Source organism: Pezoporus occidentalis, unplaced genomic scaffold, assembly GCF_034315485.1.
Source record: "Pezoporus occidentalis ecotype Australia unplaced genomic scaffold, CSIRO_AGI_Poc_V1 ctg115, whole genome shotgun sequence".
In the NCBI taxonomy this organism is placed as follows: Eukaryota; Metazoa; Chordata; class Aves; order Psittaciformes; family Psittacidae; genus Pezoporus; species Pezoporus occidentalis.
The window spans coordinates 1,482,202-1,503,449 of record NW_026912940.1 but is presented as its reverse complement, the minus strand read 5'-3'; the positions used below and the strand labels follow the sequence as shown (position 1 = coordinate 1,503,449).

Sequence of the window (21,248 nt, the reverse complement as noted above, 5' to 3'; positions counted from 1 at the left end):
TTCCCTGCTTCTCACAGGACTACCTAACCTTATGACTAAGAGCATTGTCCAGATATTCTTTGAACTCTGACAGGCTTTTGCACTGCTGGAAGCAAGCAATCCTTGTTTAGGGGATTGAGGTTGTAAAATAAAAAAAAAAATTCCAAGATTTTCCCTTCACAGATATTTCCCTGATTCTCAGTATTTCTTCTACTTTCATTCACAAATAGCCAAAGGGCTCCTACAGGAGCACTCTCAAATTGATTGTGAGTTTTCCACCTCTGTAGATGGCTGAGATGCTGCAGCTGAACATACCCTTGTAACCAGCAGCTCTGAAACACACACATCTGTGGATCAGGTATTTTATGGGCTCACAGTGCACACACATGGAAATTCCAGGTTTTGGGTAACTAGAGGAAATAATCTTTCGCAAAGGTGCAGAGCAGCATTTTCCATGGGTTTAATAAGAATAGGATAATTTTGGTCAAAGATATTTAAAGCATTAAGAGAACACAGACTTCCACATCCCCTAACCTTCAAAATACCCGTCTGAATGGTAAAACAATCAGAGTAGGAGCACTGCAAAATGTTCACTTTAGTCCTTTGCAGACATACTTTCCTGCTTAGTTCTTGCAGAAAACTCCTTCTTCCCTCCAAAGCAAATCTCTAGAGATGCCTCTGCAGTCCACTGGGGACCTCTGCTTCTCCAGCTGGAATATCCTTCTCACACTCATGTTCTTCCTTAGCCGTGCGTTCCCAAACACAAACTGTGCTTTACTTGCCATTAATGCGTGTCACACTTCAGAGCACACCAACTACTGAAAACGTGAGTGAGGTGATCTTTGACTTGCAAACTTTAGGGATTTTCTTACGGAGAAGATGCCTGTTGTTCCTAGTATGAGAGCCCAGCTCCATTCTGAATCTGAAGGCAGGCAGAACCTGATGTTGGAGAGAAGAGGGAGCCTCTTATATTTTATCTGATGATGTTTTCTTAAAGCAGAGGCTGTTTAGCTGTACTGTAAACTATCTCATACTGTAAATCAAAAGCATTAAAATACTATGATACTATATTAATCTACCTGATTCCATAACAGCCTGGTGCAATGAGTCTAACCAATAGCTCCATTTCCCTCTTTTAGCATAGAATCATAGAATAGTTAGGGTTGTAAAGGACCTCAAGACCATCTAGTTCCAAAACCCCTGCCATGGGGGGTTGCATGACTTTGAGATCACACCACAGTTTCATTCCCTGAAGAGGGAGCTGGGCTCCTTATGTTTTACCCTTTGTGCAATACATGCTTTCTACAGACTAATGCCAATGCTTAGATCTATTACTCTTCCCCATTCTGGTACGCAACACACATTACTCACTTCAGCATAGCCTCACCATCAGAGCTACATAATCCTCAATCATGATAATTTTTGGTTAAAAACAAGCAAGTAGAGAGATGATCAGAACAGCATATGGGAACGATAAGAGAGCTGACATTAGTTTCCATGACATTGTGTGTCTTGTTTTGGACATGTTTTAGATTCTCAGTTTGTGTGGAATAACCGCATTTTCATTGTCCTGTTGTCAATAAAACCTAAATTTGCTCCTGTCTCACTATCCTCACCAAAACCCCCAACAGTCAATAAACTGTCTCCTCCATAGGTTCAGCAGAAGTAAGTACAAATAGTCTGCTACTGGGGTGCACACTCATCTGTGTTACTCTAACAATATCCCTTATAATCCTCCAAATCTGAACTAACCTCAATTTTGTGTCACGCTTCATCAACTCACATTTCACCATCTTTAGGACCCAGTTAGCCTTTTAAGGACTCCCACTTGAGAAGCTTTTAAACAGCAGCTCTCTGTTGTTTATGGTTCTCTTCATACTTTTGAAGAAATCCTTGTGACTGGAAAAACACAATTTAGTTTTGCAAATCTCGCCAGAGCTTCTCCCAGTCACCTTAAACTCCCGGCAGTACTCTTAAATCATAACTTTTTTCAGCCCTTTCCAGCTGATGCCATTCTCTCAGTTCTTATGGCAGTCTCTAGCACCAGCTTTTGAGATAGGCCTTCACACCTCAGTCTATTTCTCCAGTCCACTAACCCTTCATAAATATAACTTCATCTGTTATTTCTAATAACTGAAATATTTCACTTTGCACTATTAGGTTAGGAAATTCCACCTGGTACTGGTGATGTGTAAAAATATTCCTGAGTTTTCCATCTTGCCTTGAGCATCTCCAATGCTGCCAGGATCTGTTATTCCACAACTCTGAGGGCAGAGAAGCAACTTTTAGGACAAAATTTCTTCGTGAAGCTTACCACAAGTGATTCCCTCCCTCCACCATCTAAAAATGCTAAACCACAATCCAAATGCTCTCAGCACAGCTGGGTTCATGCGTAACAGAAACAACAACAAAAACATGTTGATCTCTCTACATCCATGTAACATCCAGGTTGTAGCCATTCCACATGAACTAATGATTTCTGGAGCATTTCTTCCACGTTCTTAAAGTCTTTCTTAATGTCATAAAGTCTCAAACATCTGGATGATCAGATATAATTTCAACTACATAGTGCTCCTTGATGACCATTTTTCTAAGCTAAGTACCAGCCATTTTTACAATGTACTTACACTTGGAACTTCCCTCATTACAGAAAATAGCAGATTCTACTTTTTAATTCTTCTGGAGGTTTTACACTCTAAACTCGAATAACTGAAATCAGAAAAGATCTGCCACTTCACAATCAGCTCCCAGATTTGAGGAACAGTTGAAAAACACCTAGTAGGAAAAAGGTTTCCATGACACAGTGTCTCTGTAAAGGACCTGGGCTTCAGATTTCTTGGCAAGAAGATACTGTCACTGCAGAGCATGCGACTCCCTAGAAGCCACTTCCACAGCAGCCATTTCTTTTACTTCAAGCAAATACCGTCATCATACAGTGCCTGCAATTCCAGGCAAAATTTGTCTGCTTGCGTCAAGCAGCTTCACTGACTTCAGGAAGAGGGTGTTGCCAAACGCACAGCCCCTTGGCTTCCTCAGAAACCTACTGGCAACTTAGCTGCCCCCTTGGGATGGTATCCCCTTCAAAAACATGCTCTTTGATAGAGAACATGATCTAGAGAATAAATGAGGCATGTATACAAACTGAGGCTCTCCATTACTGAACACTATCACTCGAAGTGTTATGTCCAGAAGCATTCACAGCACTACTAACACACATAACTAGCAATACTTTCCCACATGTCATGAAATACTAGCATCCTACAGCCCCTTTGCCACACAGAGCTGGGACAAGCCAGTAGGCTGAAGCCCCCTGCAGGCAGGTCCTTTCTCCTTGGTGGTCAATGTGTTCCTGGTTCATGGCGGCCTGCAGCTCGCTGGCAGCACTGCCAGCGGCTGGGCCCAGCTGCCTGGGTAGATCTCAGCAGGCTTTGAAGTTGTGCAAACTGAAACAGCTGCTATTTAATCACAGTTCCCCTTTTCTTCTTGGAAAGCACCAAGAAGCCTGAAACGGCCTGGCAGCGCCGCCCCCTCCACTGCTCCCTCACAGAACCACCTCAGGAGCTCCTGCCGCCTCACCAAGGCAGTGCCTCACAGCAGCTCCTGCCCAGCTCCACCAGCATGCAGGCAAGCAGGGTTTGCCCTAAACACAACTGACCTCTCCTGGATTAGCTTTGACACATGGAAACACTCATTTATCCTATCGATGACTGCTCTGAGCACCCCAGAAAGGCAAAGAGTAGCAGCAGCTTATTTACAGGCAGGCCTTGTCCTTCCACCCACCCCAGTTCTTACCTGGCAGTGCAGTGCAGCGCACGCGGGAGTGCACAGATAGGTCCATTCCTCAGCAGTCCGGCATGCAGGGCAATCGAGCACGCACCTCCAAGGAGGAACTGAAACAAGGGAGAAACTGCAGTCTTCCACTTTCAATGATCTGGCCAAGAATCAGTGTTGACGGGACATTTCTGGAAGAAGAATTTGAGTTTACTAAAAATACGCAGCATGTTCTAAAATTGTTGTAGAGCACATAATTTTGAAATCGTTGCAAATCTGTGGCTTACAATTAAAACAGCAGAGAAAGCAGGAAGGTCCTTTTGCTGTTCTCTTCATGCTCAAAGATGAGTAATTTCTCACTTTTGTAGTGCGCCCTGAGAATTAAGCGCAAAACTGATGGCACAAGATGCAAGCTTGGACAAAACTGACGACGTGCTTGGGCACTGTTTGAAGTGGTCAGAGAAGCATAAAAATTTACTGGTCTGATTCTACAGCAATCTGGAAGTCATTTAATTTGCATGAATGAATCCTTCTAAAGCCTTCAGTAAGGTTACAATCAAACAGGAAGATTTCTGATACCCCTTCTGTGGCAACAACAGAAAACCCAACACAACTCTGCCACTCAGAGACTCAAACCAATACTGAGGCTTACACAAAGCTATTGCAGATAGATTTCCATTCAGCACCATAAAGTGTGTTGCCCCTGCCCCTCCCCCCAAGGAAAAAAAAAGCAAAAAAAAGAGTGCAACATCCATCTATTTTATCTTAATCTTTATTATAAACACTTTTGTAGTTTCCAGAACAGGATCACTACATACTAGATAACAAAAACATCCTCAGATGGAACAGTTTTAGCTTTTACTAGATTAAATCAGAACCAGCAAAACAAGTATTATTTTTTAAAGGATTTAGTCTATTGCCAGAAAAACAGCTTTAAACATGAAACAGAATTAAAGATATGCGTTTGATCATATATACACAAGCAGCTGATGATACCCTGGACAGAAACATACAAGGAACCTTTTTTGCACATAAATAGATTTTTAGAAGTATATTTCCTTCACATGTATACAAAATTATTTTGCTTTCCATACTGAGCAAAACTCTTAAGAGACATAAACAAGGATTTCTAAGAGACAAAATCCCACATACTGCTTAGGACGTGGGCTGTCATGCACAACAGGATGTAATAATACAATTTACATAGCATTCCTATACAATACTTGAACTTCTTATATACATACTTACAAGACACTTTTGTACATGAGATGCCACTTTTACAACTGAAATGGCATCTCTCCTGAAAGGTTGCATTAGTTCCAGTGTTTGTATAAAAGATAAAACAAGTTTCAAAAGGCAGCACCACTTGGCTTGCAGAGTCAAGGATCCACTGAGCTGCAGCTGTAGTGAAGGCAGGGAGGTAATCACACTGGCCTCTCTGTGTTTACGGAGTCCCATTTGGGAAGGTCAAGACGTGACCCTTGAAGTCTACACATTACCTCTATAAAATGTGGCTGTGGCAAGAAGATTTTAACAGATGGCTAAAGCCATGCAGTTTTGCTCTTCAGCTTTATTTTTAAGCTACTTAAGCCAAATACCTGGGGTTCTGTCTCTGGGGAGGAGAAGTTTGGCTTTTATTTGACCTTTTCAGTATGGTTAAGTTACCAATGGCAGGGCTGGGTTCAGCACACACACATGACCTGTGAAACTCTTCTCTACTGAAGGTAGAATGGGTGCACACTGCAGCAATGACAGAGAACCCTGCTAAGCTTCTGGAGTGCAGAATGCTCAACACCTATGAAAATCAGGTGTTAAGCCTGCAGTGACATCAGACTTCCACTTTGTTTTAGGCACAAAAGTGTCAAAAGAAGGCCTGCGGTTTTGCTCTTTGTTTCTCTTAATCATACATTGGTCTACTAGAAAACAGGACATGGAGAACACTCAGAGCAGCATGCAGGTGATGCCTTTTAAGACCTGGCACGGTGTCTAGACAAATGCTACCTGGATGGCAGCAATGCCAAACACACATACTACTAGCTGCCCCTGTGGGTTACACACACCCATACTCATACCAAACCGTCTGCTGATCCCTCTGGGGGTCTGGAGACCCAGGAGTGCTGTTGGAGCTGTTTCCTCTCATGGGCTCCTCCATAGCCCCAGCACTGCCTTCTGGCAGCTTACCCTGGCACTTGCTGAGTAGGGCATCACCCTGGCTTTGCCCTAGTGAAATACTTCCCTCAGTGCTGCAGGAAACAGTTCTGGCAGGAGCCACTGCAGTCACCTCCCCAGTACAAGGGGCTGGTTTGGGTTTCATTTTAGAGGGAGTGTGCGATGCGGGTGAGTAGTGCTGCCCAGAGCTCACGCGCTCTTGTTGCTGGACATGCAGATTGCTGGTGGATGCAGTGGGTGAGGCAGAGAGCTGATGGAAAGAGACTGGCCTCTCATCTTTTGGTGGGGCCAGGGAAAGGCGCCTTGCATCAAGCTGCCAACAGCGGGAATCAACACCTTGCAAGGAACCTCCCACCTTGGCAGGCTGTGGTCTCTCTCTTAAGGTTACCTGGGAGCTTGTTGGCACTGAGGCCCTAGCTGTCTGACTAACAGCATCCTTGCCCCCACGTTGGTCTGCTGCTGACTTCTGAGGACTCTCTTGCCTGTAGGTCTCCGGGCCAGTGGCTCTGAGGAGGTCTGCAGAGGCTAAGCTAAATGCCCTGCTCAGTGATGTACTCCTCCTGCTCGCGGTTCCAGGCTGCTGAGGCTGCGCCATCTGCCTCATCCCACTGGCAGCCTGGTGCTGTGGTGTGTGAGGAAATTTAAGAGACCCCTGGGAGTTCGCCAGAGGCTCAGGTTCTACTTGTTTAAGGTTTGGCTTTGTGTAATTTCCAGGCTTAGCTATTCTTCCTTCTTCATTGGCGATGGTCTTTACAGTTGCAGCCACAAGACTACTGGCCATCTTAGCACCCTCCTTTCTGGACGGCTGAATCAGCAGGTTCCCAGTAGCTGAAGGCTCATTTGTTCTCTTAAAATAATCGCTGAGCAATTCATCTCTGTTACTGGAGGTGTCCTGGTGTAAGAAAACATGCACATGCCATATTAATGAAAACACTTGTTTAAAGACTCATGCAGAAGCTGTGTTATGATAATCTTCCTTCCCACTTCATTCAACCCAAACACAACTCTAGATTTTATATTTTAAGTGGGGAATAGAAGATATAAATGTTTACAATGGGTATAAATCCAAATCAAGCAGTCATGCTCGTCATACTTAGAACAGGACAGCCTTGTTTGCCAGATTAATTGTCATAAAATTTAAGTTTCATTTCACTTGCAATCTGGGCAGCAGCTCTTTTGCTTCCTTTCACACCAGCGACTGTCACTGTAACATCAATATGATATTAATAACATCAGCCATTGATATCAGCATCAATGATGGCCTGTCACCTTCCAGAATACAGTTCATCTGATCAACACTCCACTTAAACTTCAGGAATATAACAGGAGATGAGCTAGCATTACAAGAAAGTTTCATCGCTTCTCCACTGATTCCCCTCACCTCTCCTAGTCAAGATACTATGCATGTCAAAAGCTAAGCATGTACAATATAATGAAATTTACAAAAAATCATTACACAAATGAAGATACGATTGCTTGCCCACAATTAACTTGCAAATTTCAGGTCAGACAATTAATCTGGCACTAAAAGAAAATATACAATGAATATTTCATGGGGATGGTCCATGCAATCAAAAAATGGTGATGTTTGATCAGCTGCCATCGGACTATTAGTATGAGGCATGCTCAGAATAGTTAAGGGACAGGCTGTCTTCACAAAAAACGTGCTGAAACAAGCTCATAGAATTTGTTTCTTTACTCTTCTCTAGGGAGTATGTTAAAGTTTAATACAGTCATTTCACTAGCATTCCAAATGTTTCTTCCAGTCACAAAACTCATTTGCCAGAAGTGAACACCATTAATGGTAATAGTGCAGTGGGAAGATTTCTATGCTCACCTAAATGTTAAAGTGTTAAGGTTAATTTTAACTGCACTTTAAACATTAAAACATATGCACATTAACACCACAGAATGACTAGTCCTCAAAACCACACATATTTTTGAACAAGCATTGGAAATACTTTACAATTAATTAAGGCAAGTGATCTGGCAGCCTTTAAAATAACAGGTAAGAGTTACAGGATGCTTTTATAGGTATTAATGTGCTAGCAAAAGCTGTTATAAGCTGGAAGCTGTTGCTTTCATAGCAAGAACAATGGATACCCTGGGGATATACAGTGAAGTAGATCTCCTATTTCCCCTGACTGCTCTGTGCCTCATGCTGTTGGGACATGAATGACTGAGGATCGAGTCGAGTGACTGTGAAGGTTCCTGATGGAGGGAAGGACACAAGGAGTAGCAAGAGGAATACAGTGCATCAGCTTCTAACAGAAATTGGTGCAATGAAATCATTTCGCTCTCATTTAAACTGCGCCGACGCTGAAAAGGAGCAAGGATGACAGAAAGAATGAAAATAGAGACACGGTCAAGTAGTTACAAACAAAAATAAATAAATAATTAAAAAAAAAAATCTAACTTTAAACATCTTTCAAGCTAAGATTTGTACTTAGGATAATGAGGGAATAGGAGCTATATTTAAACATTACTCTGAAAATTTAAGGACCAGAATTTACCAATGCCATTAAATGGTACAGATCTGTTGATTTCCATACTGTTGCCAAGGCATTCATGAAACAGAAATATGTGGCCACTTTCACTACCAATGAATTATTCTTAAGACACTAACACGCTTGATACTGTACTGCCTCGCTACTGCACAACACGTCAGAAGACAAATGCCATCTAGAAAACAAGCATTTAATATCTGACAAAGTGCTTCGGTTTGTGACGTTTTCTTGCAGTCACTGAACCAACAGCACAGTGCCAGTCAGCATACAAACACGCAGCATGGTGAAAGCATTGGGAAGTTCCTGTGGCAAGAGAAATATTCTCTCTCAAATGCACTCACGGTAGTTTCAGATTAGGAGATGGCTTTAACAACTGTGTGTGCTGCACTTCAATTGCAACACACCATTAGGTTTCATATCTAATTACAGATTTAGCAGCTGAAAATAATACAGAAAACTTATCAGTTCACAAATAAAAATACCTGGATCTGAGAACTGACAATATAACATGAAACCTTGACCCCAAGCGTTTGATATTAAAAAGCTCCAGCAGTCCAATATATAGTACTTGAAGTGAATTATTTGCGTAAGCTGCCATAGCTGATACAGCATGTATCAGCTGTGTGATAGTTAATCTTGCCTTAGCTCTTTCATTCGTTTTACAACATTCCACAGTTCTCCGCAAGTTCCACACATATGAACAAGAATCTTCTCATCTTTCCTTGTTTCCCTATCCCCACATCCCTCTGAATCAGCTTTGAACCGTTACTTGACATCTGAGATGGGCCAGCTAGCTCTACTTACACTTGGTGGCGACAGTCTGTTGCTCTCTTCCAAGAACTCTTCCAAAGTTACCATCTCACTGCCAGGTGAGGCAGACCGTTGTCTGCCCGAGTAAGACTGGGATGGAGTACTCTTCTGAGGTATATCATAAGAGATCAAACCATTCTTGTGGGAGGAGGATTCATGCCTGCTGCTAGGGCTTAAGACAGCAGAAGCAAAGTGAAAGGGATAGCTGTCACGGAGCAAGGCTGGTGCCTCTCTGCTTGGCACCGTATCTTCACTACTGAGGCTGTCGGTTCTACCATGGATATGATCTAAGGAACCTGAGGAGAAGCATAAATATTGTTAAAGGCACTGTTTTTCATTTCAGATTTCTCACTGAGGTAGGAACTTTATCAGCCAGGGCCATTTCTACACTAAATGGCATTTCCACAGACTAGGTGGAATTTTTTACCTCGCTTCTCACACAAAACTCAAGGCAGTCAGAACTTTGAAACATCAGGGCTAGTAAACTACTTACAATACATACTTTAAGACCCTGTGTTAAAAACGCCCAACTACTTGTCCAAAAAACAGTAATAACACAGACACTAAGGGGTCCTCTTTACAACCTCTGTGCCACTAGATCTCCCTAGTTTTGGCTCTGTGTGTGACCTGAAAACCGAAATCTGTAAGTGGGAAAGCAGGAAGTGGATTTTTCCACAGCATCAGGTCTTCTGGCATCCTTCAAGCACACCCAATTTCAGCAACAGCAGATCTCCAGAGCACAGAGATTCCATACACAAGCTGTGTGCAGAGTAAGAACAGCAGAGACTGTTGTTGTAAAAGGAGTCTAACAGTAGCATGGTACTTCCCACAATATGATGCCAGTCAAACTGAAGCAAAACTAGACTGCCTGCCTTAAAAGCTATCACTTGCCAGAATCAATCTCAGAAAAATACTTCTTGCCAGCAGTTTTGATTCCCAAGACAGCCACATTCAGATTGCATAATCATTATAATTTCAAAACAGCAGTCTTCGGATTTAATTGGAAGGAAAACAGCATTTTGTACACAGTTTCACGGAATTTCACTTCCTGTTTGTCAGAACTCAGTTATAAAAGCTTTACCTTTCAAATTGAGAGGTGAACTGCTGCTGGATGCATTTCTGCTGCTCTCTAAACTGTTCAGCCTGGACACTGAAAAACACAAAACAAGCACTGAATAAACAGATCCTAAGTTCCGCTGATTTTTTAAAAGACTTGCCTACAGTATGCCTTCTGAAAATAGAACCATGCAACTAAGTCACTTTGAAAATATTAACAACATAATATACACAGGATGCCAAAGTCTGGACAAAGTAGAAACCATTTTCATTCTTCAATTCAAGTTGTTCAGGATCCATTTTGTTTTTCCTCACTCTTTGCACAAAGAAATATATTCTGGGCTTTTCTTTTACAGCAACTATTAACAAAGTAATGTAAACACTGAGGAAGTTTGACAATAAGCTGCTGTCTCTTTCTCAGTTTATTTCTTTGGAAGGAGCTGGTAACCAGCCTTCAAATTAAGTGCTCCTTAAATCGCTAAGCAGGCAGTGCTGCTTCTGCACCAGTGTTCTCACTGTGCATCCACAACCCCCCATCTCTAATTTTTTTATTGCTGAGTCACTTCCTTAAGGAAAGAATTAAATATTGTCCAGAAAAAACAGCAAGAAATCTGTAGGCCATGCATTAAAAAGTCTGTTTCTGAGGCAAGGCAACTCATCTCAATGTCAGCATTATTTTTGAAAACTTATTTTAGGAAAAAGTCCATATAGAAGTTCAGAGTGTTCATGCATACTACAAGCTTACCGTGCTGTCTGGTGCTTGCAAACTCCGCCTCAGGGGACTGTTCACATAGATCATCTTCTGAATTACAGCCTGAAAAGAATACAAAACTTAAAAGGCAATATTAACACAGGAAGGTTAATCCTTCAGGTCAGTCTCCAATGCATGCTAGCAGTGTAGAAGACTGAGGTGATCAAGAGGGTTTTACAGAGCCAACACTGGAAAAGCATCAATCTTACAACCACTGCTGTGAACCACTGGGCAGGGAACCACAGGAGAACTGACATCCAAAGGTGGTCTGTCAAGTTGATGACATGACAAGAGTGAAGAAACCCTGTATCTGATCAATTAAATAAAATAGGAATGAAGATAACTAATGCTCTGGTTTTATACTTCAATGGCACTAGAAGCCATGTTTCACCCAAGCAGGAGCTACAAAGTAGCCCGAGTTGTAGTAACAGGCGGTATGCCAAATGCACTCTCATTGCACACCTTTTGGTCTACCCTGCAGCCTGGAGATGGGAGTGGAAGTCTGTAGATGAATAGCTGAGGTTGAGTAAGTCCTAGTACCCATCTCCACACAGGAGTGTTTTGTTGCAGAGTCTGCTGCAATTTCAACGTTCTCATTGCTGCCTCCATGACGGGAATTCCTCTTTTGCTTTAGGTCCATTATCACTGAGGGGGAGAGAGGTGAATAAATACAAGTCAATGAAAAATAGCATTAGGAGATTTGTATTTACTTGCCTATACAAACATGACAAACAGGCACAAAGAAACTGCATAACAGAGGCACCAGTTTTGCAAGCTTTTCCATAAACAGTTCAGTATTGGATAGGAAATTTCTGCCACCAGTTTCTCAATCACGTGTGCTCTCTGTAAAGTGTGGGAGTGACAAGGGCTGCTTAGTGCCAGTGGGAGGGCTGATATTATACATGCAATAATTACCGTGAAAGGAGGAAGAAAAGGAGCAAAGACATGAATGCAGAAAAGTGAAGTGTGAAATTCCCATAACATTATTCCTTGCAGGTACATTTTATAAGCACTTACTTCAGTAACAAAATAGAATAAGGAAAGAGTGACAGTAGTCACGCTCTTATTCAAAGAGAAATAATGCTGATTTGGAAATTATCTAACACGACCTGCACAGTAAGCTAATTGCTTTCAAGTTTAGATCTTTGCTGTGGAGCAAGAGCTCAGTCTTCACAAAGCTAAAATTTTGCTGCTCTTGTGATGTTCTGCTGCATGATTTTTAAGTGAAATTTCTGGAATCTTAGCATGAGAACAATGAAAACTGCCTGCTAGAATATTAGACTGAAAAAGCTGAAAACATGTTTCCTAGTGATAAGGTAGGTTAATTCATTTCTTGTAACGCGAATGTAATGTTTGAAGGTACACGAAATAGAACAAAATATAAAGAATTATGCAGCAGAGTGCAGTGGCAAAAATAAGCAACTTAATAGAGACAATGGACAGACAGTTCAAAGCACAGAGCAGCTGCAAAGCTGCATTAGAGAAATGGACCAAAGTACTGACTCCTGGAAGCTGACTTCAGAAACAACGTCTTCTGCCACAGCATGCATGCAGAGGCTCCACAGCACAAGGCTGGCATGTTCTCTCAGAATTTAAGTTTATGGCATGCCCGTAGCGTTTACTGGCTAAAGCTTGGCATGCAAATCTGTATTTCTAACTGATGTTGTAGATGCACTTAACCCCTTCTGTATACGCCAGAATTATTAATTGCTCCGGAAACAAATATTCTACAAATCCCAAAATAGGCAACAGGTTTCTGTGCCAGTGTCCTTGTTTCACTACAGAGAGACAATTCTCTGAGTGAGAAGGGAGATGAGATCTTCTGGCCTCTTTGCTGAGCTACCTGTAGCATATTGCCTGTGCTGCATGTGTCTGTATAAGACAGAATGGGGACTGGAACCACACATTAATTTCAGAAGACATTAGGTCGTGACTATCAGGTAGTAAGAATTCTGAGCAATGAATCCACGATGAAAGTTGTTCCCAATCTCAAGAGGACAAATCTACTTTCTTCTTTAAAAAAAAAAAAAAATACCTGTCAAAACTGAAGCAGCAGAAACTGAAACTTTAGCTCAATTTGGGATGAATTTTCATAGCTGGAAGTGTAAAACCTTACTAAATAGCAGGTTTGAATGCAACCGTCAAGACACTTTGCAGAGAATAATTTTCCCAGTAGCTTCCACTCTATATTCAAAGCCAGACTACTTAAAAGCAATGATGCTAAACTGCCATTTTTAACATTTAGTGGCATAGAATACTGGAAGAATCTCCAGGATTCGAGACTGCTTATATATTAGAGGTGTATTTTAGTAGGACTACAACACTGTAAAAGCATAGCAACAGCAAATCAGTTCAACACTGTAACTGGACACGATGCAAGTATGTGATTGCAAGAAAATATCTAAGCACATAGCAACTTCACTTACTTACAACATACACCACAGCCAATATACATACGCAAACTGTATGTCATGAGGTCCCCTAAAAATATGCTGCATCGAAGAAACGATCCACAGTATGCAATTCATCTTCTATGGGAAAACTTATGTCCATGTTCACTAATCTGTGCTTGTATTTAAAGTATTGTAAAGACATGCTGAGTGTTTCTATCAAGGTATGTGTTCTTCTAAGACGTGGGATTTTTTTTGATTTTTTATTTAAATATTTGTCAGAATTAAATGAAGATAAAGAGAATGTGTTAGAAATCTCCCAATTCCAGGAAAGAAAGAGGTTCATTAGGAGAGGATGGGATGTTGGAAGACGACCAGAACCGGAGCCGATTAGAGAGAGACTGATGATTTGATGGAGACTCTTTATCCTTGATTTTGCTTCTCAAAAAGGCAATCTTTTTGCGCTGCGTAGCTAAATTGTTATCACCCAGGTATCCCGAAAAGAAGAAAAAAATTAAAAAAAAAGCCTTGTAAGTCAAACTTAAAAGTTTCTTAAAACAGATTAAAGACTACTCAACTAGTAGAAACAACAAAGGCTAAACAAAGACTAACGCATATTTGGAGGGTTGATTAACACATAATCACAAATCATCTGTCTCAGATTAAGTCATAGATTCACATATATACATAAAATATAATAAAGTCCATTCAGAAATTACTGTTGATTACCCAATTCTTTTTTATAAAATAAAGTAAAATCAGATAGGTGTGTGTGTTACTTGGTGATAAGACGCTCAATATTTCCTAGATGTCTTCTAGGTTTTAATACTGATACTCAGCATCTCAACATAAGCACATTCAACAGAACATCAAGAAGAACAAAGCCTCAGAGACTCTCTCATCTCTGGCACTCCATGAGGGCCTCTGTTCTGTGGAAACCCAAATCCGAATTCCCAGGTTGAACTTTGGATGCATGTTAAACATTTAATATCTCCTGAAATCATATGAATTATCTGAGACATGCATTTTTAAGTGAATCAATGACCTTGAAGAATTAGAATGGATAAGAGGAAATGTAAAACCCAATCAAAACAAAAACTTCAATCAGACAGACATGGGAGTTTATAACGACAGCTTTACCCTCCTCAGCCACTTCCCTTCTGTTCCCCACTCCCCAGTGGGAAGATAAAGATTATTATTTAAGGATTAATTTCAAAACTGCTTCTTGAAAAGTATCCCTGCAGGACAATAATATATATATAGAAGCTGACAGAAGTGATCTCAATACAATAAGCAAACCTTGGGATATATATTATATTTAAGAAAGGCTTTGAAGAGCTTTCTTTTAAATTTCCCATAATTAGGAAGCAATTTACTGTATGAACTAACTAAATAGAAAAAGAAATTATTTCATCTTCCTCACATTTGCCCTTAAGTGTTTAAAAAAATCATTTGATCATTTTAAATCAAGCAATCCTTAGTCTGATTCAAAGTCAAAACACTTTATCATCCCCCAAAATAACCGGATTACAGTAAATTAGCATGTTCGGTGTTATTTATTTTGCATGTGCGCCATCTTCTGGCAGTGTCTGCAAAACCAGTTATTCCCCATTTAAGGATAGTTTCTAGTATTACATGGTCCAACTTTAAACTGCTTTGTTGCAAAATCCCAGTAAATGAAGTATTTCTACCAACTCATTCAGTAACATGCAATACATTCAGGCAAACCAAGAAATCACATACAAAAGCTGAAGGGTGAAGCAGAAGGTAAAAGAACCAAACCAAACTAAAAGTTCATCTTCTTAATTTAGGGGGTTTTTGCTTACTAAAACTTTAAGTTTACTAAAAAAAAAAGTATTTTTAAAATCTTTCTTAAAAGTTTTCAAAAAATAATGTTCAGGTCATATATTTAGGCTGAGCATTCCCTACCTTTGTTTGAAGAACCTCCAGGGTTCTCCCTCTCTTCCAAGGAGTTTGACCCTTGAGAGTTATTATCCTGAGTCTCTTGTTGATGTTTCAGTTTTTGGGAGGCAGATGGAGAGTTTACAGTCTTTGCAGGTTCAGAATGTGACTGAGGGCTTTCTGCTGCTGCTTTCAATCGCTCCCTCATAGTCTCCTTCTTTGGCTTGATTAGTTTGACTAAGGCTCTGGCTCCAATCCAGTGGTTTTTCCTGATAAAGTAGGTTTTGTGAATGGGATTCATAAAACACTACAAACAATACCCCCCAAAGATTTGTTTACAGCTGTGCTAACACCATCAAGCCTTCATACATTCTTATTTGCTTACTGACACGAATTGGTTCAAAAGACACAGAAAGAATTTCACAGAGCTCAAGATCCATCTCTCTCCCAAAGTCTAAACTATTTTACAGAAATATTTCTTCAGCATGAGAAATGTGAGAGAGACAACTGTTGCCTCTGCTAGAAATATAAACTACATATATGGACACATGTAAGACATGAATGGTGTCAAAAGCTCTACTGCAGGAACAGTCAGAGAAGGAAAGAAATTAAAACTGCTTTAAAGATGAACGCCTCTCTTTGCTAAGGCTATCAATCAGAACTCTGTGTGGTGGAATTAGCTTGGCACGTTTTTGTTGTTCTTTATGTAATTTGTTTTAAGTCCTTTCTCCCAGTGGACTGCTTTAGCTCCTTTGGAAGAGCAGCTCTGGAAGTTCCTGCTGCTCCTTTGTCACCATAATGGGGGTCCGTCTCCGCCTGATGATGATGTTCATCAGGGCAAGGGGCTCTTTTCCAATTAATACTGTTTCAGATTCCAGTATTAAAACAGAGGGCCCCACATGAGGTACTGTGCTCTATATTAACACAACTTGATGCTTCCAGGAGTGGCTCTTAGAGTGAGACAGAAGTGGAGATGACACTGTCCTTACTTCAGATGAAATTCTATTAGTTCCAGTATAGAAGGTATTTTCTTACCCTCAAGAACAGCAGAACAAAACCCATAAGGGACTTACTTTTTGGGAGTAGGATCATAAAACTTGTACTGATCCATTATCTTCTCTTCAAGTTTTTCCTTGTGTCTCCTTAAGGCATTCAATTTGTCGCTGTGAGAAGGAAAAGTATATCCTGAACTGTATGAAATTACTCATCATGAAAAAGCTTGAAGACCAAAAGCCATCAGATCACTGACAATTGAACTTCATTGTCTATGTAACTGAGTATTTTATTCCTGTGTTGCTACTCTGTTATAAGTAGAGAAATAAATAATGTTAGATCTTTTTAAGACTACTTTGGTCTCCTATGAGCAATGTCAAAGCACTTTCAGGAGTGCCATGGAATCTTACTATTTCTTTTTACTCATTTTATTAGCCTGTGCAATGGATGTTAGCAAATCTCTTTTCATTCAAGTAGTAGGTCTAATGTACCTCAAACACAGAACTGTCAGGCACCTGGATAAATAGTCTCTCAGTACATCTGAACTGTATTCAGCCAATTTCAGCAAACAGTTTCTAACATTTCAACCATATAATCCATTACTAAAATAAAAGTCACTAGCTCCCACATCACCCTGAAGTGCTAGACTAAAATTCTTGGGATTAAGAACACTTTTCTTCCTTCCTTCATACCTATAAGAGAAATTCACTGCAGTGACAACAGGATTCTTTGTAAATGTACACTATGTTTAAATAGGGTATCTCACTTAAGCATTTCACCCTGTGCTTGGGGTTGCAGCAGTGTATGTTGACACTCGCACCCTTTATAAACAACACCAAAAGAGGTATTTATTAAAATCCAAATGACAAAAACTAGAGGAGTATGAATATTTGCTGTTCTTCAGGAATCTAAATTTAAAATGACTCTTATAAGACTATATTTTTGTTGTAATACAGCTGTTTTCCAAGCTGTCCTGGATTCAGCAGTAGCAGTCATTTTTTCTCCTTCTTAGTAGCTGGTGCAGTGCTGTGGATTTGACTTTCAGCCTGGGAACAGCACTGATAACACCGATGTTTTTAGTTACTGCTCAGTAATGTTTACTCTGACCAAGGACTTTCTGGGTCTCATGCTCTGCCAGGGAGGAGTGGAAGCCAGGAGGAAGCAGAGACAGGACACCTGACCCAAATTAGCCAAAGAGGTATTCCATACCACAGCACATCATGCCCACTATATAAACTGGGGGCAGTTACCCAGAAGGGTTAGATCACTGCTCAGGTTGGGCTGGGTATCAGTCAGTGTGTGGTGAGTGGTTGTATTCTCTTCCCTTGTTATTTCCCTTATCATTATTATTATTGGTGGTAGCAGCAGTGATTTGTGTTATACCTTAGTTACTGGACTGTTCTTATTTCAACCCGTGTGAGTTACATTCTTTTGATTTTCCTCCCCATCCCTCCCGGAGTGGAGGGAAGAAGTCGGGAGGAGCGAGTGAACAGCTGCATGGTACAGAATTACCGGCCTGGCTTAAACCACAACACAAGCTCTTCAAAAACCTCTGAGAAGTTCCATCTTTCATAACTCAGTTTTCAATATGAGTTTGTTTATATTATTTGAAAAGAGCTGAACTTGTCCACAGACCTCCTGAACCACCCTCTGTGGTAAGGCAATGCAAAGACATTTTATCGCTTCTCCCCATTACACAGTATCTCCATAGTATCAAGCAAACCTATCATTCCCCTGCTTGTCCTACTCCTGATAATTATTTTTATTCTAGGTTTGTCTAGATGACATTTTCAGGTTTCACAAATCAAATCTCTAGTTTCTTACATGTATTGTTTCTGTTCTTCGTGATACTGCTCCTTGTTCTCCATGTTTTGCTCCAGTAACATCTGATTCTGCTGGCTCAGCATCTGAATCTGACTCAGGAGATGATGGTTTTCTTCTTCCAAATTTTCTTTTAGACGGGACAGCAGCTATTAAACAAGATAGATTAATCTCTCTTTTACATCTGGATTCCCTAGATGTGCACCATAAGCTAACAGAATAGCAGAGCAACATAAGATACCATGAGAAACTTAAAAGAATATGAGGGTCTCAATTATGACCCCATAACTTGACTATCTACCACGTGCCAGAAACTTCACACAATGGTGTCTAACAGGGACCCAGCAATATACCTACCTACAGCTACTCACCTCACAGTGGTTATCCAGCTTGGTCAGAGAGATATCCATGGACTGGTGCTGTTCTTTCAGCTCATCATAGCGAGCCTGCCAACGATTCAGATCCAACTGAGAGTTGTTCAAGGAAGTTTTCAGCTCTTTAGTGTGTGCATGTAGCCCTTCATATTCTGCCTTTAGCTGGCTGTGAAAGAAATTCACCCTAAACACGAAGACGTCAACAGGCTTATGAAGGACACTTCACAGAAAGTACCCCACATTCAAAGACCATACCACCAGTGTGCTGCTGTCACTATATCAAACATTCCGTTCCAAAGACTAACTCCTAAAGGCATTTTTATTCTAAGCATATAATAAAATTTAATTAAGAAAGTAGCACTAGTAATATAAAATATTTCAAATCTACCAAAGAATTGAAAGGAAAATAGATTAAACATGAAACTGATCTTTCCTCAGTATGTAAGAAACAGACCACAGATATCTGAGGCACAATATATTTAAGAGCATTTGGATATAAATGCAGCTCTATTTGGCACAACTAAAGACAATACACAGAACTTCTTTCTCGATGCATGGAATACAAGCACTAATATGTCCTGAACTGTGAAACACTGTAATATTGTAAGATGATACTGTGGCATTCTTTTATACCGTTTGGTAAATCTAAAAATGTCTACAAAACATGAAGGCATAAAATTTGAAGATTAAGTTCTGTATCTGCTGACAGATCAGCTAAGCCTTGCTGTCTGCCAGCACTGCAATCAGCATACAAGAATTTAGCAAGAGAACCCTACCTGTCCAGCTCCTCCCTCAACTTCTGATTTTCCCCAGCGGTTATTGCATTTGATCTCCTCTCTTGCTGAAGAACCTCTCTCTCAGTTTTTAAAACTATTTCCAACTCTTCCAATTCTGCCTTGTGTTTCATTAAACTGCTGTATCTGCAAAAAGAGTAGCAGCATTTAAATAGCTTTGTTTTAAACATTTTTCTTCCGCTAGTTAAAGATTTTTAATAAGTAGCATCACAACAACCAGAAAAGACTTTTTTTTTCTTGCCTGCTTGGCTTCATGCACATTTGTGTGGTTAAATATCTACCTTACTTCAAGATTGGGATCATTTGGTAAAAAGCACACAAGTCTCCAGGGTGAGTGCTAACTGCACCATTAAACTGCAATCAATTCACAAATAATTATCAGTGACAGGGTTCAAAAACCTGTCTAAAAAGCAGAAAATAGCAGTCATAAAGCAACACAAAAGCGGTAGAATGAGCAACATCTTATTAGGTAACAAACTAATGCAGATTAGGTTATACACATAGCTAATGGCATCGTGGATAGGTAATAATCTCCTACATATTCCTGGCAGATGATGAGGCTAGTATCAGTGAGCTGACAGCAAAACACCTTTAAGCAGAAGCTGACCCACCTGCTTGAGTGGCTCTACTTGTTCACTAGTGAGAAACTCAAGAGCAACACTGGTGTTCATGCTCAGGCTTCCACTCTTACTTGGTTTATACAGCTTGTGCGTGAATCATTCAGGGTGGAGAGACAGGCAGATACCACCAACTATGTCTTTGATTTACATCTCTGGAATGCTACAATAATAGGTGTGTAACAACTCCCCTGATACTTGACACAGGCATGGATTAAGCAGCTCAGGGAAGCTGAGCCTGCCACACTGCCTGCATTTGGAAAGCACTGCAAAGAATGAAGTGGCTTAAGACTGCATTGCAAAACAGCAAGCTGTTCTCAAATGTTTTGGTTTTTTTTTCCCTCTGGTGGCCTTCTTTAGGGTCTGTGCCTATATACTCATGCCAGCAAAAGCCACTGGGGTCACCTGTGCAGTGAACATCAAAAGTCATCAGCACATTTTTCTGTGACTGTGATAAAAGAATATTGCCCCAAAATATCCTTGGGCAGACACACCTGTACCAGTCATGGAGAAACATCCTTCTAAGCAATTTTAAAACAGCAATTAGATGGAAGATGCAGCATTGCTTGGAAAAGCTAGAGATCAAGCATTCTCTATCCATGATTCTCATCCCAAATCAGATGAATGCAGAGCAAAGCTACTCTGCAGCCATGAAAACTTCAAAACAAAAACAAAAGCAGCAGACAGCACCAAATACACTGACTCCTGCCAACTTGTTCTCCTTTCAAGCTACCATTCTCTTCATCCTGGGGTCAAATTACAGCCTGTCCCAAATTCCAGTCCATTGAAGGGCCACACAGAAAAGTACCTGCCTCACAGACAAAAGCTGCTTTTTGCTATTCATTCCCACTAACAGCAGTGAAGTTTAATTAACCTCATTCATCTATTTGTTTTCCTCCTCCATTCAGCTCCAGGACATTTCAAATTCAGTATCTGTACACCAAATAGAAGAACTTGAAAGCAGAGGAAGGTTTCACATCCAGCTCCAAGAAATATTTAAGATAGCGTGGCAATCCAGAGTCTAAGAAGACAAATTCCACAGTCATTTGGCAGAGATTACCATGACTGCCTCTGCAGAAACTGTGTTGTGAATTCTTTTGCCATTTCTGTATGACAGGGCTATTCTGTTCATTTTTAATCAAACCCTCTATTTTTTAAAGAGGACTGCTTGGAGGGAAGCAGTATACTGGTCCAGTTATACCAGCTTGGCCCACATCCACATGCTGCCTTTGAGCATGAGAACCCACACCTGAGGTAGACCACAGCTGCTCCCCCAGATATTCAGTGAAAGGTAAAAAAGGAAAGATTGCAACA

General features: G+C 40.6%; 1 protein-coding gene across 3 annotated transcripts in view; it reads right to left on the bottom strand.

Annotated features, from left to right (window-relative positions):
• Window positions 1-21,248, bottom strand: part of CCDC88C (coiled-coil domain containing 88C) — a 155,657-nt gene that overhangs the window by 55,836 nt on the left and 78,573 nt on the right. The window contains exons 21-31 of one of the 3 annotated variants that reach the window (XM_062638421.1): window positions 19,300-19,443; window positions 18,521-18,707; window positions 18,153-18,298; window positions 16,409-16,498; window positions 15,363-15,604; window positions 11,506-11,688; window positions 11,038-11,106; window positions 10,318-10,386; window positions 9,231-9,532; window positions 8,023-8,238; window positions 6,570-6,811 (exon numbers count right to left, since the gene is read on the bottom strand). In XM_062638421.1, the coding sequence (XP_062494405.1) occupies window positions 6,570-6,811; window positions 8,023-8,238; window positions 9,231-9,532; window positions 10,318-10,386; window positions 11,038-11,106; window positions 11,506-11,688; window positions 15,363-15,604; window positions 16,409-16,498; window positions 18,153-18,298; window positions 18,521-18,707; window positions 19,300-19,443 (1,890 nt within the window). Of the gene's footprint in view, window positions 1-4,504; window positions 6,812-8,022; window positions 8,239-9,230; window positions 9,533-10,317; window positions 10,387-11,037; window positions 11,107-11,505; window positions 11,689-15,362; window positions 15,605-16,408; window positions 16,499-18,152; window positions 18,299-18,520; window positions 18,708-19,299; window positions 19,444-21,248 lie in introns of those variants that run through there. The other 2 variants (XM_062638406.1, XM_062638411.1) reach the window with 2 other exon arrangements.